The sequence below is a fragment of the Ambystoma mexicanum genome, chromosome 4q (assembly GCF_040938575.1).
Source record: "Ambystoma mexicanum isolate Mex_15411 chromosome 4q, UKY_AmexF1_1, whole genome shotgun sequence".
Classification (NCBI taxonomy): domain Eukaryota; kingdom Metazoa; phylum Chordata; class Amphibia; order Caudata; family Ambystomatidae; genus Ambystoma; species Ambystoma mexicanum.
The window spans coordinates 1,260,633,553-1,260,658,215 of record NC_090928.1 but is presented as its reverse complement, the minus strand read 5'-3'; the positions used below and the strand labels follow the sequence as shown (position 1 = coordinate 1,260,658,215).

Genomic DNA, 24,663 nt, shown 5'->3' with positions numbered 1-24,663 from the left:
GGACTGTTGCCTCTGCTGGGCCATGGCCATTTGCGGGGGTGTCACAGAGGGGCTCTTGACCTCATGTTGCCTTGCCACAGGGCTTGTGGGGGATGGCCAGTCGTCGTCTTGTGGGTGCCCCTGCGTGGTATCCTCATGTTGTACGGGATGGGACAGACAGGGGGATTGGGACAGGTCATGGATGGATCTGACTTCGACATCCCCGTCTTCTGTGTCGGAGCATGCTGCCATCAATGGGGTGTCACCTATGGTGCTGCTGCCACCAGAGGCAGTGCCTTCTGTGGCATCCGTTGGGGGGACCTGTGGTGGTGGTGTTGTGGGCATGCTGGCTGCTGGGGTGCCTGTTGATGTTCCCTCCTCTGTGCTGCCACCTGATTTGTGCTGCTGCCGTGTCTTGATGCGTGCAGCTGAGGTGGAGGGTCTTTGGCCGTTGGTCTTGGCCCTCTTTGCAGGTGTGCTGGTAGGGGTGTCCTGATGCTCGTCGTTTGGATCGGACCCTGTGGTGGAGTAAAGGAGGGCGAGGGTTATTAATGGGTCTGTGGGTATTGGAATGGCATTGTATCACATGCATTGGGGTGGTACCTGAGGGTGATTTGGGTCGGGGCCTTGGAGGTGCTTTCATTTGTGTGTGGAGTGAGGGTGCAGTTGTTTGGCAGCCTGCAGTTAGGGTGTGCCTGCTGCACGTGTAGTGGGTGTTTTAGGGGTTTTTAATTATTTATGTATTTATTGTGAGTTTTAAAGTGCGCTATCAGGCCGATGTGTGTGGACGTTCTCCTGGACATGTGTTTCTGTTGCACTATGTGGACACATGGTACTTCACATGATTGGACATTGTGGATTTAGCATTGTTTTATCTGGCCCACCTACCTGAATCTTCGGATGTCTGCACTCCTTTCTCCATCCCTCCGACTCCCTCTATGCTCTCCATTTCGATGGTGGAGGCACAGATTTCTTCCCAGGGGGTCAACTTGATGGGTGATTCAGGACCTCCCCCGGTGGCTGTGGCAATGTTGCGGTTGGCAGAGAGTATGCTGCGGACGCGTATCCGCAGGTCGTCCCATCGCTTTCTGCATTGCTGTGGGTTGCGGGGTGCGGTCCCCACCGCACTTACCCGCTGTGCCACCAGAGCCCATATGGCCTTCTTGTTCGCAAGTGCCGTCCTGGTCATTTGCGTGGAGAAGACGACGGCAGCATTCTCCTGGAGGGTCTCTGTTAGCACGGTGAGTTCCTCACGGGAGAAGTGGACCTGCCGCTTGCGGTCGCACGCTTTCTTCGCTACTTTTCCCATTTTTCTTGGTTTCGCTAGGGTGGATGACGGGTTGGGGTGTGTCTCGGGGTAGTGTTTTTAGTGGTTGTGTGGTTTTTGTGGTTTTATAGGTGTACGGCGGGATGTTTCCCGTTCCGGGCCCATGTTTTTACTTCCGTTTCCGTATATTTACGGTCACCGTACTTTCCGGTAGGCGCACACTGCGGTGTCCGCTGTGATGGGTGGCGGTATTGCACCTAGGGCGCCGTACGGCGGCGGTGTGGGCCGTTTTGGGGTCATTTCCGCCATCGCGGACTTTGCACTTCCGCCATGCCGTGGTGCTCGTGCCCGATGGGTCGGAATGGGCCGCACTTTGCTCCTTCGTGCAATGGCGGAAACGCTATTTACGCTGTGGCGGTCCGGTCAGTCACTTTCCGCCAGGGTCGTAATGAGGGCCAATGTGATTAAATGATTTGCTCAGGATCACACACTTGGTTAAATGGTGAAACTGGGAAGTGAACAACTTAAGCAACCGCGCACATCTTTCCAGGTTTAGTTGATATATATATATTTATTAAGGTTTTGCTTTACATTTCATGTGCTTAAATAATTATAGCAATGCCTTGGAAGCAAACCACATTACATAATAAACTAGCATTTCATAGTAAACTAACCATTCACTATATACATTGTCATAGAAATATGTTGAGCAATGTGAGTATGGCTTTAGTTTTATTCTCCCCATTCTGCATGCAAAGTCTCAATAGCATCATGTAGATAAATGTAAGCCTAACAAATCCCCCTTGGGTTTTAAAGCCATAGTCATTATTTCATAAAGCATGCAACATTATGCACCCTTCTCACTTCTGATCACTCCCTCCCATTCCCATTTCTAAAGGGAATCGGAGGGAGTGGTCCCTGTTAATAAATAGTACCCCCTTCCCTCCCATCAGTCCCTAATGGCTGACATTGTAATTCTCTGTTGATACAGAGCAACGTGAGGACCCTCTGCTGCCCGGAGCTCCTTGGGACATTGTCCTGGTAACGGGACACCTCTTCCATTCGGAATGGGTAAGGTGTTCTGCTGCCAGTACAAGTGCACTGAGCAGGAAGTGCTCAGCACATATTGTCCTGCCAGCGGGACACCTTTGCCGTTGGGCGCCCTCTTTGAGGTGCCGAATGGGTGAGGTGACCCAGTGACAAATGTCCCGGTCTGGCTCTTAAAAAAGCCAGCTTGCCCTCCCTGCCTCTCCCACTCGGTACTCCACTGCTTCGAGCCATTTGAACGCAGGAAAACATACCTTAATTTTAATCAGTCAGAATCTTGTAGAAAAAATCTATCAGCATGTACTCGTATAGGGTGCTGTGCATAACCCAAATCTGGAGATATATGGCATTTAAAAATGGATACCAAGTATACTTGGTCATCCACTGCATTACATTAACCGATGGCTTCTGCCTTTGAATGAAAGGAAAAATCAAGGCAATTGCTGACATTCCAGTGAATCTGTTCCTTTCAGCCATGGCTTTATAGTTCAGCTAGGTCAAATCAATTTAGCCCAAAATGTCAGAGATCAGGGGGTGATAATGCCTGGTCTGCTCAATGGACGTTGCACCACTGTTTCCATGTGTTATTGTATAAGTACATATAAATGTTGTGTGCACACAGTGTATGTCAATGGAGGTGCTGGGTGCATTTGTGTATGAGTGAGAGTGTATGCAAGCATATGTGTGTGTTGGCTTTTGTGTCTGAATGAATGATAAATAATGCATTCTTTGTATGTTCTATTGGAATTAAGTTTGTGAATGTTATCTTGCGTCGCTGGGAGCATGGCAGGCCGGCTAAAGATGTGTGGGGGCCCAATTGAATTTTAAAGATACGCCACCAGTCTTATGAAAGGTATAACAGAGCCTCAGCAATGGACCCTTGTGGTGTAGTAGTCTAGTGTTATCCCTCAGGGATTTAGGTTATTTGACTTGGGTACAAAATAATGGCGGAATTGACCATAGTCCTTTTAGCTGAAAATACATTTTTTACCTTGGTACAAAAACCAAACCCATGTCCCCCCAAACCGCCAGTACACCCATAAACCCCCCACCCCTACTTACCTTTTCTCCATCCATCTAACGCAGGTTGGATCTGACGCTGCTGGGCCCCGTTTTCGTCTTTTTTTTGTTGGGTCCGCTGCCACCAATGCTGAGGAAGTGGGGGGCACCCCCGCAGCCGTCAAAGCCAAGAATATCAAATATGGGGAGCGGAGGACACCGCCGCAACCCCAGCTCTTCGGGTTTGGTATCTTCGGCTTCGAACTAATGGTGGTGACCGAATTCAGCCAAATCTACCATTCAGCCACATTTCTTCTAACAATTTTCCCAAAATGATCCCTAAGAGCCACCATCCGCCCTCCCTCCACCTCACTTCTGCCCCCCCAAAAATTTTCAGCAAAGTTACTCCACTGCTCCCCCAATGCGATCCTCCCTCATATAGTCACCCCCAGGGTTAGGATCAGGTAGTGGCTGCTGTCCTCTGGCCACATGGGAGGATACCACCGCTGGGAAAACAGCGATGACTCCATCAGATTCATCTCACCTGTCAGCACCCGAAAGAGTAGTCTGGGTTGGAGGGGCGAGAGGGAGAACACCAGCATCACCCTATTAGCGGAAAAGGTATGTTTAATAAAAAAGAAGAATGACTGTGTGAGTTAATGTTGGGAGTGAAATAGTGTGTGTGTGAGACAGATTTCAAAGGCCTGTGTAGGTCAGTGTGTTTTTTCATGCGTGTGTGGGTGCTTGTTTTGTAGTGGCCAGCTGGCATATATTTGGGCACAAGTAGGATTAACATATGCTTTGCAATAGCAGAATGAACATATGCTCTACAGTGGCAGCACCGACATATTTTGGGACAACATCAGTATTTTACAGTGGCAATGATGGCATAGATTCAGACACAGATATGGAAAGGTATTTTGTAGGGCAACGCTGGCCTACTAGACACATGCATCATAAACCAATCATTGACTGTGGCAGTGCTTGCATAAACTGCTTATCATAATCATAAAGTGCTTTACAGTGGCAATGCTGGCATATATTTGGGCCAAGGAATCATTGAAAGGTGCTTTCCAAAGCAATGCTGGGATATGTTGTTGAGAGAGTCAACATGAACCTGTACTTTACAGAGGACATGCTGGGATGTACTGTGAACACAGGCTTTATGAAAATGTTGAGCAATACTCATGTTTACTGTTGGTGATGTGTCCTCCATCTTTTTATTTTTTATGCGTTACCCTAAAGAACTGATTGTACATTGTATGGCTTTTTACACTGTTTCCCCCAAAAAATGTGTTTTAAAAGGCACCCTTTTAAACCATTATTGTAAATTTTCTTTTGGGCGGAGCACCATACGCAGGCCTCCAACATTCCTTTGAGCTCTCTTACTAAGCTTGGTCGTTTCAACTAATTCATTAGAAAGAATAACACTCCTGTAATTAAACAAAATTAAACTACTACTTACCTTTAATAATATTGAATTGATATTTCATTTCTATTGTGCTCGTACAAGAGTGTTTCAGAGCATGACAAGGCAAGGGAGGGGCACAGGGGAGCACAAAAACAACCTTACTAGGCCCATTGAAATTGAGAACGTGCAAGTGCATTGGAGAGGGGGAGGGGAAAAGTGCATGGAAGGGGGAGAAGTGGAAAGTGTGGAGCAAAGGAGAAACAGATACATAAATAAATAAATACATAAATAATAAAGGCAACAAACAGTGGTAGTGCAGCCATCAAGTGTCAAGTCTTGGGTGTAAGGCAGCAGACGGCATAGGTCTGATAAGTGCAGGAAGAAATAGGGAGTGGGGCACTGTGTGGGTACAAATACAGACCCCAGAGCAATGGGTGGCCCAGAGGCAGTATGGGAGGGTGGCAGGGTGAGCAGGTACCTGGGCCCAGAGGACAGAGGGTGGCCAGGTGCACGGTGCCAAGAGAGTACAGATCCGCAGGAAAGAGGGGGAGCCAAGGCAGAAGCAAAGAGGAAGGTCTTGAGGTGCTTCCAGAACCGGAGAGGGTTCTCCTCAAGTTTTAGAGTGGCAGGGAGGCTGTTCCAGAGGGAGGCACCAGCCGAAGACAGAGATCTACGTCCAGCTCGTTTCTTCGAAAAATAATGGACTCTGAGGGAGTTAGAGGTAGAGGAACAAAGAGCTCGAGAGGGGAGGTGTTTGCGGAGGGATAGCTGAAGGTAGTTTGGACCCAGGCCACAGAAATCCTTCTGGACAATGCAGAGAGTTTTGAATGTAATCCTTGCATCCACTGGGAGCCAATGGAGAGATTTCAGAGCTGGACAGATGCGATCCCAGGGGTTGAGGCCAAGGACAAGTCTTGCAGTCCTGTTCTGGATTAGTTGCAGAGGGCAGAGAGTAGAGGCAGGTAGATTTAGAAAGAGGCTGTTACAATAGTCCTACCTGGAGAGAACCAGAGCTTGGGAGACAGTGAGCTTCTGGGGGAAGGAGAGGAAAGGCAGAGTACCTCTGAGGAGGTGCAGTAGGAAGTTTGACTTTTTAGAGACATCAGAGATGAGTGTGGAAAAGGAAAGTGTGGAGTCAAAGATGACCCTGAGGTCCTTAGCCTCGCAGGTGGGGGTAGGAGGAGGGCCAAGGGAGCTGGCCAGAGAGTGAGGCGAAAGGCTGGTGGTGGTGTGCCGATGAGGAGGATCTCCGTCTTGCTGGTATTCTGACAAAGATTATTGGTGGCACATCAATCTTGAATGGCAGTTAGGCAATCAGAGATGAGAGAGGGAGAGGAGGTTTTGTTATGTTAGGTTAGGTTAATTTCTTAAGCGCACGGTCGCCCGAGAGCATCATGGCGCTGGAGAGGGAGAACATGTTTAAGCCAGATAGCAGGAAAAAAGGAACATACCTAGCAGAGTGCAGTTTTAAGAGCTTTCTTAAATGCCAGGTGGTTCGATAGTTTCCTAATCGGGAGTGGTAGTCCATTCCAAAGGTTGGCCGTAGCGATGGAAAAGGCACGGCCACCTATCCTAGTAGGCCGAAACCTGTGTACTGTCAGGAGATCTGCAGTAGAGGAGCACAGAGGGCGCCCAGGTTGATATCGGGAAAATTTAGATTGGAGAAATTCAGTGCCTTGAGAATGAAAAGCTCAGTGAACTATACACAGGGCCTTGAATCTAATGTGCTGGCTGACCAACAGCCAGTGAAGAGAGCGCAGCACCAGGGTAATATGGGCTCCATAAGGAGTGCCAGTTGCCAACTGGGCTGCTAGGTTTTGTAGACGCTGCAACCGCTGAATAAGGCCAATCGGCTGGGCCAAATACAGCGAATTTCAGTAGTTTAGTTGAGATAGAACTAAAGCTGCAACTACTGGCGGGCAGAGATTATCCGGAATCATGGGGAGGACCCTCTTCAGGACCTTGAGTTGGTAATGGCCTGCCTGGCAGTCTGCCGTGACTTGATTTGCCATAGACGAGGAGGCAGAGAAAATAACCCCCACATTTTTCCCCTTACCAAACGGGATAGGGAGAAGACCATGAGTGGAAGGCCAGAAGGCAGAAACCCAAAGTGATGGGCCAGGGGGGGACCCAACCACCAAGACCTCCGTCTTGTCTCCGTTCAGTTTGAGCCAATTGTGGTCCATCCACTCTCCAATGGCTGTCAAGCAACTCCGAAGGCACGACAACACCTCAGTTTGATCTTGGTCTAACGGGATCTGAATCTGGTGAGTCGTCGGCATACGAGTAGCAATTAAGGCCATGGGAGCGGATGAGACACACCAAGGACCAGATGTAGATATTAAATAGAATCAGAGACAAAGATGAGCCCTGTGGGACACCGCAAGTGAGGTGACAAGGAGTGGAAAGGAAAGGTGGCATAGAGAGAGTCTGTGTACGATCCGCCAGGAATGAGGTGAACCAGGCTAGTACCGTCCAGATATGCCTATCTGGGCAAGGCGGGATACCAGGATGGGGTGGTCGACAGTGTTGAATGCCGTAGATCTAATAAAATCTATCAATAGGTGGCCGAGAGCAGTGAGCAGTGAGTGGAGTGTCGTCAGCACAGCACTGGAAATTTTAGCAGAAAATGGCAATGCAGTGGGCGAGAGTTGCCAGGTATTGGTTGAAAAGCCAGGGCGAGAGGTTAGACCCCTGGGGAATACCACAGGTAGAGAGGGAGATAGATGACAGGAAGGAGCCAAGTTGGACCTGAGAGGGTCGATCAGAGAGGAAAAAGGCCAGCCAGGCCAGAGCCTGATCAGTGATACCCAGGTTATCATGGAGACGGTTGGCAGGATGGTATATATGCGGTTGCCCTCAGGATTTGCTGCCTGCCCGGCAACAAAAGTTGGTTTTGCCACTGATTGACATCTTGCCCCATGTTCCCTCTGGAATATGCAAAATGATCTACTGCCATAAGACAGGGGGCACTCAAATTTCAAAATCCCAAGTACCTCAGACCATTCACAGTGACACGCTGCTCCTTTCTTTCATAAAGCCAGAGACCCCCATGCTACCCCAGCACCTGCTGGAAGCAACCTCCAGTCTTGACTGCATTGAATACTCCAACCGCTATTTCTGGGTGCCATTAATTAGGTATTCAGATAAGCCAGACATTGTTAGAGAATTAAACAAGCAATGGAGTGCACAGGGGAAAATGCATGAGCATGCCCATTAAAAATGCTCCTGACCTGAGACATGTAGTGAATGCCAGCCTGGAAAGGCAACAGTCACTGGAAGCTAAATCAGTTTCACAAGCAGAGGTACAACATGTCATTGCCATGTGTAATAAACATTTCATGGCAAAGCTAACACAACAGCAAACTGACCATGTTCCATCTCAGAACACATACAGAATCTGAATGTTTACGAAGCACTGTCTCCTGGCCATTAATATCCTCTGCTGGGAAACCACTTTGAACAACTACCACTCTACACCCAGCCGACTGGCTAGATTGCCTGGAATCTCTGTACTGTCATATGTATTCATGGTTGCTGTCTTTGTACTATAACTGTTTGAATTATATTTGTACGATGTCTGTAACTACGCCGTGATACCTAAGGGTTTGGACGTATTATAAATGCAATAAATAAATATATAAACATTGTGTCAAACCAACAAGCAGATAGCATTTTCCTTATCTTCTAAAGCTTTGCAGGCACAGGGGGAAGCTTTCCCATTGGGAACAAAACCACAATGTTCCTGTGAATGGACGAGACCTTTGCATGCAGAAGGAGCTGGAAAGGACTCCAAGATGATGGCCATCCTTTAAATAGAGTCAGGCCAGACCTCTGTACCACCATATTGTCCAGGTCCCATTAACCCATAGGAAAAGTGAAAAGCCAAGATTTCACAGGTGCAAACCCTGGAGGGAAAGCCAGCCCAGGAGGATGGGGTTACAGGCCTCTATCATCCTAGCCCAGCATGCATACAGCGGTTGGTAGAGAAGGAGATGGAAGACAGTTGGAGAATTGAAAGACCTTGGACAGCAGGAATTGGAGGAGTTTGGATGTAGAGAGCAAAAGAAGCAAGATCGCAGAAATAACTCTGACGTGTGGCTGCATGAGGTGCTCTGTAACTTAGAGGTGATGGAAGAATCAGAAGGCTGGGTACAGGCAGGACCTACAGATTCTAAGCAAGGGACACAGGAGATGCTCAGAATGAAGGGGTGCAGAAGATATCTAGTGATTCCGAGGAGCAGAAAGGACTGCAGGAAGTATCCACTGAATAAGAGAAATAAGCTGAATATAACAAAGGGGTAATGACGGTGCCAGGGACTTGTATGGTGAATGTCATAGAGGACCGCAAGGGGGGTCCCGTCACTTAGAGGCAGGATCTGGTGAACCTCAGCTGGAGGTAGAGAATGATAACCTGTTCTGTGGTTTTTTCCCACTTTGTTCAGAAGGGAATTGCCATAGCATTTCGGTGTTGGACTGCCCATGTGGGCGGGACAAAGACTGGTATGCAAATGGCTAGTTCTTATCTGTGAAAGGTACAGTGAGCAAAAAGCGATGGCTGCAAACTCTCAAAGTGGGAAAAAACTACAGAACAGGTTATCATGCCATGTTCTTTCTGGAGAGGGGCGCCTGCTACCTTTTTGAATAAATGTTGCAAGGAACTTGGGGTTGGTCCCGCTGAGTTACCTGGGGGAACCCAGGCGTGAACTCCCTGCTCACTATGCTCGGAGAGGCACAGCTCCACCTCACTGATGAGGCCCAACAAGGCTGAAACACGTGTATGGGGTTGCTTTTGGTACTTTTGTTCAGAAGAGAATTGCCATAGCAGCTCGGTGCTGGATGGACTGCCCATGTGGGCGGGACAACGACTGATATGCAAATGGTTGTTTCCCATCTGTGAAAGGTACAGTGAGCAAAAAGCGATGGCTGCGAACTCTCAAAGTGGAAAACCCACTGAACAAGTTATCATGCCATGTTCTTTCTGGAGAGGGGCGCCTGCTACCTTTTTGAAAAAATGTTGCACGTGCCAAGGACAATGTACCCAAAGCCTGTACTAATAGAGGGCAGCATTAGACATCACAATAGACCACGGTCTGGGCTAAAAGCACAGATTGCTCTAGTGATATTTCCAATCTTGTCCTACATGATTGCTGTCTAGTGGATGAGAGGTGGATGGAGTATGCGGCCTAATTCCACCTACAGTGTTGCATTCCATGTACTTGTGCTTTACTATTGCTCTGAGGAATGAGACAATGAAACCATGTTTTCTTTTCCCTTCATCTTGTGCTTTGGTTTTAAATCACATGTTGTATATGTTCTACAGATTTAATGTTTTATTGCCTTCATGTTTATGTAATGTTTTATTTTGTGTTGATCAGCTGATCAATGTAGTTTTTACGTGATTGCAGGAAGGAGGTTTCACTATTAGCACGAGCGAGTACCCCTCCCTCCCTCTAAAAAGCTTTACAAGGAAGTTGCTTACCAGGCCGATGTGATTGCAAGACAGGTTGATGTCCCTCAGCACAGTGTTATGTGAGAGGACTTGCGACAGGACTGTGGCGGTGGGCTCAGACATCTCGTTGCTGCCCAAGTGGAGGTTGACCAGACTGGTGTTCTGCAGAAGGGCCAGGCAGATAGCCTGGCCTCCTTCGTCCCCGATGCGATTGAGCCGCAGATTCAAAGATATCAGAGTGGAATTCTTGGACAGAGCGTGGCCAATGGCTTGTCCCCCATGTGCCCGGATCTTGTTATCACACAGGTTCAGGTGCTCAAGTTTGCTGGAGTTGATCAATCTTCCAACAGCCCGAGCGCCTCGGTCTCCTATGTGGTTGTAGGAGAAGTCCAGTGTTGTAAGACTTGGGTGATCTAGCAAGCTTGTGATTAGCACCCTCGACATTTCATCGTCCACCTTACTTTTATGCAGCCTGAAGACCTACAAAGATAAGAACAGCCATGATGAAAGATAAAACCAAGGTCCTGGTTGAAAAATGTTGGCAGTATTCCCATCTCTATCCCCATTCAGCTTCACCTACCATCACTACAGGTACAGCATCAAAAAATACAATGCAATGTCAAATGTAAACAGAAACCTACGTTCATGGGCGGGCAGCTCCAATCTAAATCGCATGTGACCTGGCATGGAGCAGAATGAAATAGACGTAACATATTGGCTCTGTTACTAATCCAGTCTGCTCTTTCTGATCCTATTAATAAGATATAAAAAGCTAACTGAAAGCTCTTAATCATGCATTAAAAAGGTTAAGCTGTGCAAGTAAATGGCTTTGCAGGAAAGCTGGGCACCATGCCCATTCACATCATGCTCGTCAAAATGAGCCGCAAGTGAGTGAATCAGAGGGAACATCTCCCTGCATGCCTCCATGCTTCAATCAGAACGGCGGAGCCCCGGGTGACCACCACCACCACCAAAGAACTGGCGACAAGACTAGCCATTTACCTGGACCATCAGTGGGCCCACTTACAGATCCAGCCTATACCACCCAATACAAACTACAGAACAATCTTCCCATTTGTGCACAGTGATCAACACACCCTTCACAGTGGCACAGTCACTGCTTTAGTCGTCACTGTCTCCAGACACAAGCTCTAGTAACTACATGTTGCTTGGAATAGAACATATTAAGGACATACATCCTCCGACACCAGAACTCTCGAAGGGCAGCATTTGTTGGCTTAGTAATTCTTCAGTGGTGCTAGAGCTGTGCTGATGTCTTGGGTTGGGATGGGATGTGAACGGTCTAGCGATCGCCACACCTCGTGTGTTTCAGCAATGCCTCTTTTGATAATAAGCCATTAGTTAAGTGCAAATTCTGCATTGGTGGCAGAATTCCTGAATTCCCCCAATTTTATTTTGTTACCGTCCTTATTTCATTTGGAATCTGGTGGGTACCTATAATACAATAGAGAGGCAATCATAACCCAGTTTCCAATTTAAATCTAAAAGTGGTATTTTTAAGTTTCATTATAAAATTTGCTTTAAACGTAACCCTGGAGCAGGTACTATGATCACAATCTAATTGTTCGACCAAGACACTGTTGCTTGATTAAATTCCTCACAATTGAGGAAATCTATGGAGCACCTTCCGCCTTAATTGAGGTAAAAGCTATCACCCTTAGGAAAGGAGCAAGTAATGAGTATTTGGGTAAGACCAGTCTGAGGATCTATGGCTTTACCGTGGCAATTATTGGGGTTGATTGTCCTTCGGTACATTGTCTTGTGGCACCTTACACATCCGAAGTACCATACTGATTGTTTGTAGAGATGTGGCAGTATCACATTCAAAGTCCATACGGACTGAGATTTGACCGCAATGTATAATCCTATAGATGGCTGGCCATCTGAATATCCAGCTCAGTGGAAAATATATCGTCAATGAGGGCATTAGTGATAGTAGTTTCGGAAGTAGCTATAGGAGATGTATTTGCTCTGGTTGGCTTCTGCCACACGACTCTCAGACCCTGGGAATGCTGTTCACTCATCTATATTGTTTCCTATGTGGTTTTACCATATATTAAAGATTTAGATTCCTATTTTGTTTCTTTATTGTAGGAGTCACATGTTCCGAATTGTATCTGCTGCCAGAGTCAGTAATTAACCTAAATGAACTGATGTGAACGGCAGCATTAGGTTTCGTAGGGCTTTACGGTGCCTTTTGTTATTCACTTTACATTTACTTTGTTTATAAGAGCATCTAACCCTAGTTGTCTCAATCATATAAGAACAGGGGCTTCCACTTTGACGACCTCTAGACGTGTAGAGGGCTGCGTCTCAATGAGCAGAACTTGTTCACCTCCCATTTCAACAAAACTGGTAATACAGTCTATTAATTCCTCAGTCTCTGTTTACACATGCATTTCAAGTTATTCAAAATTTCCCTGAGTTGCCTGTTCAACACCCATGTCAGCACATTGTAAGGAACTCATGGTGGCAACATTAAAGACAGACACAAGGGATTCCAGCTCAAGGGTGTTTATTAAACTGTATAATGGGTAAGAAAAATGCCTAATCTAAACCTAAATCTGAGATGGGAGCAAGGTACGACCATCAAATAATAATAATGCAGTCCTAGTGGTGTCTTGTCAAATAAAAAGGGCCTATACAAAAAAAAAAACGCTTGCCAATCCTTACCACGAAGTTACAAAATAGTGTGGGATAATGTTCACCAGAAAAGAAAGAAGTGTTCACCAAATGATAAGTCAGGATGGTCAGGATGGTATGGCTGGGGTCTCCCTTCTCCACGTTTTTAGCACGGGACAAGGCTGGTCTCCTGAGCACAGCACACTCCTGGGCCTCGCCAGCATGAGTTTACAGTTCCTTTCAACGATGCCAGGACGTTCTGGGGTAAAGTCTCTTTTCTGCAAAGTCTCTTGCCTTAGTGCTGGACCATAAACAATAAACAAACAAAAGGTTCCTTTGGTAAGCTTTCACATTGGGCTATTGCTCTTTGCCCTTGGATCCGCCTCAGCTGGGCTCTGATCCTTCTTGTAATGTTAGCCTCCCTCAGTCAGGTTAACTACGGCCTTTCACTCAAAACGTAACATTCAAAAGTCTCAATGTTTTTTTTAAACAACTATTCACTGTGGACATCCCTCAGCCGGGTTCACAATGGTATATCACTGTTCACCCCCAATTCGCAGGCATCCCTCCGTCGGGTTCACATTTGCCAATTTCACAGTTCACTCAGTTTTCTTCAATGTGTCAAAGACTTTGGAGTGTACGAGGGGTTTTGCTCAACCCTCGTAGGACCCGACACTTCACGCCAGCCTCTCCTAAGGCCTCTTGGTTCTCGTAGTTTCAACAAAACACAACAAGGTTCCAGTCAGAGTCCTTCAAATGAGCGCCCCCACGGTTCGGGACCACTCTGCTTTTGGAACTTTTACTATGGTTTCTTTAAAGTTCAATTACACAAGTTTTTTGTTCAACAATGTTGCTGCTTGCAACCGTGGGCCCAGTAAAGTTTGGTTTACTATCAGTCTTCTCCGACTCATCAGCTGTGCTGAACTGTTGGATCTTCTTGTCTCGGGAGTCATGGACTGCACCACGGCAGCAAGCGCTTCTCCCTGCTTTGGCTATCAGCGCAGGAGGGCCCTGTGTGCCGTTGACACCTGTCACACCACATGCCAGATGAACTTCCCAGTCTTATGATTTCCCTTTCGGAAGCTTCGTGGGTCGGATTTGAAAAGTGCAAGGGCAATTCCCTTCTCGTCATCCCTCCAGGTCTGGTCGCCTTTCTCTGTTTGAACTGCCGGTCCGGAATAGCCGTTTCCTCATGCGTTTGGCCTTGCTGAAAGTGTGCTATCTGTTTTTTAACCATGTGGGGAAGGGAAAGGGCTGTCAGGTGTTCGTAGTTATTGTCAATTGCCTGATTCTGCCTAACCCTTGTGTTGGGACATGTCAGGTAAACGGCTCTGGTGTTAGTCCGTTGTCTTTCACAATGTAAGAAATTGTTTGTGTCGGAAAAGGGGTGGGGGTAGAACTTTTGAATATCCTACGGGATAGGATGGGGAAAAGGTGTTATAGGGAAGGGGGGTACCGTGTCCCACTTCCACTCCGAGAGGACCCCTCATCCAGGTGATCCTCCCGCACTGGTCCACCCCCAGGAACTGGATCCAATAGCGATGGCAGTGTCCTGCCCGCCTGGATGACAGATCCCCGGGGACTAGTAAGTGAGACATCTTCAGGTTTCTCACAACATGCGGAGTCAATGGATTCCTCATAGGCCTTGCCGGCTTAACTCATGTTGGTGTAAGAGTGCAGAAGTATGAGTCTGACACAGTGGTGGTATGCTTGTTGGCAAATACCTTTATTATAAAAGGTAAAGAAAAGGAAAAATCTATCTTGCCCTATTTCTATGCGGGCCTGCCCTGCCTCAATTAAAACAGTAAGGACTCTGTCAGGATGTCTTGTAACGTATAAAGTTCACTGTCCTGCGTCCAAACCTATTTCCGCCTCTTACACTAAACTAAGGAAAAACTGGGTTTCTTCTTGATCCAGAAGAATGCTTCTCTCGTTCTGGATATGGACCTTTTTAGAGTTCAGTTTGTAGTGTGAAAATATAATTAATGTTTCTTTAAACACAGTTCCAAGCATCAAAAAGGGGGAAAGCCTCATCCCCTGATATCTTCTCGGACACAACACTGTAGTGTCAAGTCTGGTGCACTATCCTCTCAGACATGGCTTCGGCCTTTGAAAATGTCTCTTCCTTTGGCAGTGGGTCCTTCATCCTTGGTTTTAGCTTTTTTACAGTTACTTTTCTCTTTTCCACTGTTATGTTTGAACTAAAATGGCGCTAGTGCACAATGCATTCTGGGAGCACTCGGATATTTACTTCATGCCGCAGTGAAAAGCTGCACACATTTTGCTGAGTGTTAGATTCACGATGCTGAGAAAAACATGCTTTCCAAACCTGGTATGCGGTCAAGGACATTTCTGCTGGGAAAGCCAAGTTTGTTATGGTTTGCTACTGTTCTCCGTGGAGCGTGTTTTTAGAGAAGGGAGGCACTGCGCTTCTTGGCGGGAGCTCTCGATTGACCCAGCTGGCAACCGACGGCTGTTCCTCAACTGTGCAAGTGCAATTTCCAGAAGGTTCGAGAATTGACTCCCCTTTGTGGAGTGTGTATATATGCGGAAGCCCGGAGGTGGTCAGGTGAGACTTCAGCCGGAGAAGGACGCTTATGTCCGGCCCACCTGTGAGCTGTGGTGCTCTCGGCCTGGCTGTTCCCGGGGTCTTCCAGCCGCTTCTGGGCGAGATGAGGAATTCTGTTACGTTCACGGTGATGTATTTCCTTTTGACCTCTTTACCTCTTCTGTGATTTATGTCCATATTATTTTTTGTGAGTTATTTCTATGTACTTCTAAGCTTTGAATAAATAGCTGTATAAGAGCTGATTATCTTCTAAGAATGCGTGGCTGTGAGTTATTGCGTCTGTCTACGTTTAAAGTATTTGCTCTGTAATTGCATTGGTGATTTATGTTTGTTCCGTGCACTTTGGGGAGAGCAATACACCCACATGGATTCCAAATCTCTCTTGGATGTCTCTGACTTACTCTGGGTCTCCGCCCTTTGGTTATATATTTCTTCGCTATTGTTTGGTTCCCAGAGACCTTCGTGCCTTGCTTTTGTGTGCCTCCGCCAGCATCATATGGGTCCCAGACCCCGATGGATTGCTGATGTGGGTAATTTCCACTCAATACCCAACTGAACAGACCTGGTGTACTCTCCTGCATGGCACTGTTCCACGTAGGATGCGTTCTAATATCGATTCCAGCTTTTCTTATGTGTTTGTTATCCCTTACCTTCCCCCGGGATATTGGCCTCTGCCAGGAGTCTGCTGAGTTTTCTCTCTGTCTGATACCTGCGTGTGTCGGTTTTGTGCTTTATTACTCTCTGGTCTTTCCAACTTGATTTTTATTAGCATTTCATATAAACAGAAACCACTCAATTAGGAAAACAAGGTCAAACAAAACCCCTAACCCAACGCCCCACCTCCCCCCCCCGTACACCTCACCCCACCCAGGTGCAGCAAAACTAACTTTGTCCTCTTCCTAGTTTCCACGAAAATTTTTCCCCCTCAAATAAACCGATCCGGAGAGCCCATAGTCAGTTCAGGATTCCTCAGGCTCCATGTTCAGAGTCCTCCTGGGGGGGTATGATGCCTAGTAATGTCATGCTCCTGGGGCACCAGGATCTACGGGACCCTCCCTTCAAGAACGCTAGCAGAGCTGCCCAGTCCATAACAAACTTCTTGTGGTGACCCTGGATGGAATATGTAAGCCATTTCACTGCAATGACTGACCAAAGTTTTCCTACCCACTCCCAATCATAGGGGGGTTCCTTCGACTTCCATTTGCGGGCCAGAAACATTGTTGCCGACAACATCATGAAGACATAGATCTTGCGGGCTAATTTCGTTGGGAGGTCCGCCAGGTCCCGGTCCAAGCCTATCATATCAATCCCCCTGCTCCCCCTCGCCCTGAGGCCCAAGACTTGACCCACGGCCTGTTGAATATATTCCCAGAAGGTGTCCAGTTTCGGGCATTCCCACCATATATGCGCCCAGGTCCCCTTCCCCCACACCCCCTCCAGCAAAGTTGTGAGGTGCGCCCAAACATCTTATTCAGCTTGACCGGAGTTAGGTGCCATTGATACATTAACTTAAGCCACATCTCCGGGATCTGGAGAGATCTAGTGAGCTTCGGGATCCGAGCCCATAGACCTTGTCACTCGCTGGTCTCTATTTCTGTGCCCGTGTCTTCCTCCCATTTCCTCATAAATCTTCTAGTCGGAGGATTCTCCCCTTCCTTGATATACTTATATATGGAAGCCATGAGACCTCTGTCACCCTCATGAGAGTCTAGGTATTTTTCAAATGGGGTTAAAGGGCGTGTACCCGCCAGCCGTTGATCTGGGTGGGATAACCAGTGCCTCAGTTGTACGTAACCGAATCTGTGGGTCTCTCTCAGCCCAAAGTCTGCTTTACACTGTTCGAAGTCTTTTACCCTACCATCTACAAACATGTCTCGCAACATTCTGCATCCCCCTTCCGACCAGTCATCAAAGGCCAGATTTTTGTATCCAGGGGAAAACTGTGGATTCCCAAACAGGGGTGTGAAGGGGGATGGAAAGGTAGTGATGTATGCCCGCCGGATCGCTGCGTTCCAGGCTTCCCCAGTGGCCGAAGTGATACGGCTCAAGTACATCTGTGGTGGTCCGTCCACCTTCGGGAGCCAAAGCGCAGCCTCCAGCGGCACAGCCACCACCACCCTGTCCATAGATCTCCAGGGTTTATGCTGGTCATCTCTCTGCCAGTCTCTAAGCACCCTTATCTGGGCCGCGATGTAGTAGGCTTTAAAGTCCGGCTCCCCATTGCCCCCCGTGAAGATGGGGTCTTCATAAGAGTTGAAGCTATTCTGGGGCGTTTGCGATTCCAGACAAAGGGAGTAGTGGCTTTAAGCAGGGCCCTAAAAAAGGAGCTCGGGACTTCTACTGGGAGAGCCGCAAAATAGTATAGAAGTTGCGGAAGCACCACCATCTTGAGGACATTGATGCGGCCCATCCAGGAGATATACAGGGGACCCCAATCTACATGTTTAGACCTGATTCTTTCCAGAAGAGGAATATAATTTGCTCTATACAGGTCCCCCATTGTACTGATGAAGTAGACACCCAAATACCTGATTCCCCTACTTGCCCACTTGAATGTAAATTCCCTCTGAACATATTGTACAGAGTCATCCAGCAAGTTAAGATTGAATACCTCAGACTTGTTTGTGTTTACTGTCAGACCAGCCACCCCCCGAACCTACTCAGTTCCTCACTTAGCGCTGCTAATGAAGTCTCAGGGTCGGTCAGTGCCAGAAGCATATCGTCCACAAAGGCGATAACCTTGTGTATCCGACCCCCAAACATGATGCCCCTTATATCCTCAGCCATTCTTACCGCCTCCAGAAAGGGCTCCAGATGGAGAGCATAGAGCAGCGGGGAGAGAGGGCACCCCTGCTTCGTGCCCCTCTCCACCCTGACTGGTTCTGAGATCTGGGCATTAATAGCTGGACGAAGGGACGGGTTTTGATAGCTAGCGCGTACTTGATCTACTATCTGGATCCAAAGCTCATTTTAGTGAATGTGGTAAAAAGGAACCCCCACTCAACACGATCAAAAGCCTTTTCGGCATCGATCGCCAAGAGGAGGGCGGGAATCCCCTTAATCTGTGACTTCTCTATCAGGTGGACCACCCTGCGCACATTGTCCGCTGCCTGACGCCCTCTGATAAAACCCGCTTGATCCAAACGCACCAGCTTAGGCATGAGGGGGTCCAGTCTGGCTGCCAGTATCTTGGTGCGAATCTTCGCCTCTACATTTATGAGTGCTATTGGGAAATATGACCCACACTCCTCCGGGTCTTTACCTCTTTTATGTATAAGAACTACCTTTGCCTCATCCATAGACCCAGGAAGGGCTCCAGGCGAGCCTATATTATTAAAGAGTCTAGTGAGTAGGGGGACTAGGGAGTCTTTGTGCAGCTTATAGAACTCGCCCGAAAATCCGTCCGGCCCTGGGGCCTTGTTCGGGGAGAGGGCAAGGATCGCCCTTCTAACCTCGTCGGGCGAAATTTCGGCCTCAAGCTGTTCCCGCTCCTCCCTGGAGAGGGTCAGCAGCTCAATTCTATTGAGATACTCTATTTGTGCACCCAGGTTTGGGTAGTTTGACGAATACAAGGTGGTATAAAACTGATGGAATTCTCTCACAATCTCCCGGTATCAGTAAACCTCTGCCCTCCCACCCCTCTGATTCTAAGTATGGTTTTGTCCCTCTCCTCCTTTCGCAGCATCCGAGCGAGTAATCTGTCAGATTTGATCCCCCTGATGTATTGCGATTGACGCAGGCGCAGCAGAGAGCGCTCTGCCGCTCTGGTCTGGATGAGGTTCAACTGGCCCCTTAGCATCCGGACTTCCTTTGCCATGGCCGGCGGGTGACTAATCGCCAATCGCTCCAGTGCCTCCTGAAGCTTTTTTCCCAGATTTACTTCCTCCAATTTTATTTCCCTCTCCCTTCTGGCCTTAATGGCGATTATCTTCCCCCTAATCGTGGCTTTGAGGGCGTCCCACCAAGATTGCGGACTAGAGTCTTCCCATTCATTCTTCTCTACATATTCCTCTAGACCCCTCCCCACCTCCTGAGTCAGAACCGGGTCCTTAAAGAGCTGGGATGGATAACGCCATTTCCACAACCCTGGGGGGCCTACGCAGTGTCACGTCGATGTGGGCGTGATCTGAAACCGCAGGAGGCCCAAGGGAGACACTAGTTACTAACTGGGCGTGCGAGTAAAATGTGTACCCACAGTCCTCACCCTGGATCTCCCTCCAAACATCCACCAGGGCCAAATCTCGAAACTTCCTTTTGAGTTCCCTGGAGGGGACACCCTGCGATCCCCATAGGGATCTGCTTCTGTCTCTAGCTGGATACCAGGCTATGTTGAAGTCCCCCATAAGGATAATACGGCCCCTAGCAACACTGTTGAGCCTCACCAGTGATTTCTGCAGGAAGGCATCTTGCCCAGTGTTAGGTGCATAAATCGTGGTAATTGTGTAAATCTCACCTCTGCCCTCCAGTGTCACTGCTAGAAATCTCCCATGATCCCCTTTATGTACTGACGTAACCAAGAGACCCAGGCCATCCCTCAATGCAATAGCCACCCCCCCCCTTCTTACACACTTGGGTGGCCTGAAATAGCCTGGCATATCCCCACATTTCAAATCTCCAGGTGTCTTGTGTTTGAATGTGGGTCTTCTGCAATGTGACTATATATGGCTTTTCTTTGCGAATGTACAGCTCAATCTTTTTCCTTTTAACTGGCGAGTTCAGCCCATTGACATTCAGCGACAACGTCTTTAAGAAGTCCATGAGCTCGGGAAATGTAAGTATTTAAGTATTTTATGGTCAGGCCCTCTGAACCGCAGGTCTAATTGAAGAAGACTTAACATCACAACTGCACCCGAGTCAACCCCCGCCCTCCCCCCCATGCCCCTCCTGGGTGGGCTCAACTGGCTTCTCGCCCCCCTCGTGTCTACCGACCGAGAGTTGAACCTCTTCCTCACCCCAGGTCTTACCAACGCAGGATCTCCCAATCCCATTCCAAGTGCCTCTTCCCCTCCCTTCCCCGCAATAAACCTTTGTAGCTACATTCGCCACCCTGCACCAATACCACCAGCTTAATTGATGAGTGCCCTCCCCGGTCACACCATGTTGGTCCCCCTATGAGGAAGGAGGGGTGACTGCTGTTGATGGTTCGGGCGAGCCGCGCCGGGTGTCAGAGCTGCCCTCCCCGGGAGCATCGCCGCCCGTCCTTCGAGGGGTCCCCTTCCTAGATCGTCTGCGCCCAACTGTGGACCACTCCCACGTTTTGTGCAGCTCTCGCCGGTTCTGGGGTATCCCTGGGAATCCCAATGGTTGGCCTTTCAAGCCTAACAAGTCCATGCCTTGTTCACACGTTGAGATCTTGTGTTGGTTACCCTGCCACATGAAGATTAAACCAAATGGGTGGGACCATCTATATTTTATTTGTTTTTCACACAGATGTTTCAGAACCGGGAGCATCTGCCTCCTTTTGTTCAGAGTCATCCAGGACAAATCCTGGTATAAAAAAATCTCCGCCCCATTACAAGACACAGAGCCAGCCTTTCTCGCCTTCCCTAGGATCTTCTCTTTCGCTGCATAATTGTGTCCTCTTCCCGAAGGTCCCTGAAGACCGCCATAAGGGTCTGTGCAAGATCCTGGGGCTGCATGGTCTCCGGGAGAGCTTTAATCCGGATGTTACTTCTTCTGGACCGGTTTTCCAGGTCCTCGACTTGTAGCTCCAAGTTCTGAGTGGCCTGCGCCAGGGTTTCCAAAAGATTATCGGCCTTTCGTGCATCATCAGTCAATTCTTGGATAGCCCGCTCGCTGGTATACACCCTTTCTTCGATGTTGCGGTTATCTCGTTTAATATCCTTTAGCCCCTCTGCCAGCTCTTCTCTGAGGGTATCTATCTGCTTCTGGCTCGCCGACGTGAACCTATGGAAAAAGTTACTTACCTGTAACTGTTGTTCTCCAGCATGGGTCTGGCATGGATTCACATGCTCATGAATATTCCCCATCATCAGGCTGGGAATCCTTGGTAAAGAAAAATCAGTATCAGTTTTGTTTCTGATCTGTCTTTCGTAGTAGTAACCAATCACTGATCTCTGCGTCATACTGACCACAGCCAATGACTGCCATCTCCCAAAGCCCCGCCTCTGGCAGCCATCTTCAGATATTTGGTAGCACGTGAAGTGGCAGTATGACCAAGTGAAGAGCCGCAGAGGGGTAGGCGGGAGGGTTCACATGTGAATCCATGCCAGACCCATGCTGGAGAACAACAGTTACAGGTAAGTAACTTGTTCCTTCTCCAGCATGGGGTCTGGCAAGGATTCACATGCTCATGAATAAAAGAATACACAGCAGTAGACACATGCACAACCACGGGAGGTGGAAAAGGCTCAACATTAAGCATTACATCCAAAACTCAACATTAAGCAATTCTTACCTCCTCACCAGGCTCACCTTAGGCGAACAGGTTGCACAGCACTGCTTGGCCGACCCTGGACTCCTCCCTGGAATCCCGATCAACGCAGTAGAATTTCGTGAAGGTGTGCGTCGACCTCCACGTAGCAGCCCTGCAGATGTCCAGCAAGGGCACACCAGATAGGAACGCCGTGGTAGCTGCAATCGCTCTGGTGGAATGGGCTCTCGGACAGCCAGGCAGCGGTCGGTTTGCCAACCGATGACAGTACATGATACAGCCGGAGAGCCATCTAGAAATGGAAGCCTTCGAGAGAGCCTTCCCCTGATTGACAGGTCCAAAGTTCACAAAAAGTTGTGACGTCTTCCGAAAACTCTTTGTGCGGTCCACGTAGAACTTCAGCGCTCTAGCCACATCCAGCGAGTGCAAAGTCCTTTCAGCCGGCGACGAAGGCGACGGGAAGAAAACAGGCAACACCAATGGTTCGTTGAGGTGGAAGTCCGACGGCACCTTGGGCATGAAGGAGGGGTGCGTCCTGAGCACTACACTCGTGTCATGAAAAGTCAAGTACGGGGGCTTGCAGGAAAGGGCCTGGATCTCTCCCACCCGTCGTGCGGAGGTGATGGCCACAAGAAACGCTGTTTTCCACGACAAGAACTTCAACGGAGCTGAGTGCAGAGGCTCGAACGGAGGTCCCATGAGCTTGGTCAGCACCACGTTGAGCTCCCATGCCGGGGACGGGGCCTTCACCGGCGGGAACGATCTGAACAGTCCCTTCATGAATTCTTTCACCAGACGATGAGACCACAAATACGTCCGTCCCGTGGTTCTGGTGTATCGGGAGATCGCAGCAAGATGAATCTTGATGGAAGCGTGCGCCAGTCCAGGCTTGGCCAGCGTCAGTAGGTACGGCAGTACTTGAGGAACCGTAATCCGTAGAGGGTTAATCTTCTGTGCGTGGCACCAGACAGAGAACCTCTTCCATTTGTGTCCGTAGCATTTAAGAGTTGAGGACGCCCTGGCCTTTGCAAGAACCTCTCTGCAGTCGGCCGGTATGTCATAGCCTCCAAACTCTAACGCTGCAGGAGCCAGGCCTGCAAGTTCAGCGACTTCGGGTCGTGATGGAGGATGGCGCCTCCTTCCCTGGAGAGAAGATCCACTGGCAGCTTGAATGACGGGGACGCTGACAAGTCCAGAAGGTCCGGGAACCATATCTGCCTCGGCCACGCAGGTGCCACGAGGATCATCCTGCACCGTGACCTCTTGAGCTGGTTGATGAGCCGGATCAGCAGCGGCAAGGGGGGGAACGCATATAGGAACAGGCCCTCCCAGGGGAACGAGAAAGCATCGCCCATGCTCCTCGGCTGGGGAAACCTGCTGGCGAACCTCCGGCACTTGGAGTTCGTCGCCGTCGCGAACAGATTGATCTGGGGTGTGCCCCACCGTCAGAAGTGGCGGTCCACTAGTTCCTGTCGTAGTTCCCACTCGTGGCACGAGCGCAGCTCTCTGCTGAGCGAGTCAGCGATGGTGTTTTTTATTCCTGCCAGATGAAACGGCACCAGAAACATCCCTTGGGCGACGGCCCAATGCCACAGATCCTGCGCCTCCTTGGACAGGGCTGGGGAGCTGGTACCGCCCTGCTTCCTGATGTAGAACATGGTGGTGGTGTTGTCAGTGAAGATCCTCACCACCTTGCCCTTGAGGGACGGAAGAAAGGACCTGAGGGCCGAAAACACTGCACAGAGTTCCAGGACGTTGATATCGAGGGACTTCTCTGTCGGCAGCCAAAGGCCCCTCCTGTGCAGATTTTCGGTGTGCACTCCCCACCCTTCCAGGGAGGCATCCGTGGTCACTGTCTTCTGGTAGCCCGGGGTCTGGAAGTCCATGCCCGCCGTCAGATGCGCGCGGGTGCCCCACCACCGGATCGCTCGTCGGAAGCTCTCATCGAGTGTGATCCTGTCCTCGAAGCTGCCCGAACATCTGGATCCAGCAAGCGTCCAGGAACTCCTGTAACGGGCGCATCTGAAGCATGCACAGGCGGTTGTGATAAATGCAAGAAGACATCATTCCGAGGAGGGACTTGATGGACTTCACCCTGGCCGCGTCCGCAACCAGCATCCGCTGCACCTTGCCCAAGATGGCCCTCGTCCTTTCCTCCGACGGAGGGGCCAGAAGCGCCACTGTGTGGAGCTTCGCTCCCAGAAACAGTGCGTCTTGCGCGGGTACCAGGTGGGACGTGGCGTAGTTTATGGAGAATCCCAGGTCCATGAGTAGTTGGACGGTCCTCGCCATGTGCTCCGCGGCAAGCTCCTTTGTCTTTGCTCGGATGAGCCAGTCCTCCAGGTAGGGGTAGACGTGGATCCCCTCCAGGCGCAGCCGCGCCGCCACCGGTGCGAGGCACTTGGTGAACACCCTGGGTGCCGACCTCAATCCGAAGGGAAGGGCTCTGAATTGGTAGGGACACCCTTGGACCACAAATCTGAGAAACTTTCGGTGTCCCTTTAGGATGGGGATATGGAAGTAGGCATCCTCCAAATCCAACGACGACAGGAAATCGCCCTCCTCCAGTTGACCCAGGACGTGCTGGAGGGTGACCATCTGGAACTTCTGTGCCTTGATGAATTTGTTCAGTCGTCGTAGGTCCAGGATGGGACGCCATCCTCCCCTCTTCTTCATCACGAGGAAGTATTTTGAGTAAACTCCGGAGCCCCAAAGCCTCTTTGGGACAAGCTCGATGGCGCCTTTCTTGAGCATCGCCTTTACCTCCAAGAGAAGTTGAGGGACGTGATGTTCCTTCCTGGCCATGGGGGGGACGCGCGGGCACTTCTTTAGAAACTCGAGCGCGTGACCCTGGGCCAGGGCGTCCAGCACCCAACAGTCGGTGGAGATAGACTCCCACACG

General features: G+C 49.3%; 1 protein-coding gene across 1 annotated transcript in view; it reads right to left on the bottom strand.

Annotated features, from left to right (window-relative positions):
- The window catches only part of TCTE1 (t-complex-associated-testis-expressed 1), a 271,125-nt gene that overhangs the window by 27,222 nt on the left and 219,240 nt on the right, over positions 1–24,663 (bottom strand). The window contains exon 4 of the mRNA XM_069608866.1: positions 10,186–10,635. Coding sequence (XP_069464967.1) covers positions 10,186–10,635 — 450 coding nt within the window. The remainder of the gene's footprint in view (positions 1–10,185; positions 10,636–24,663) is intronic.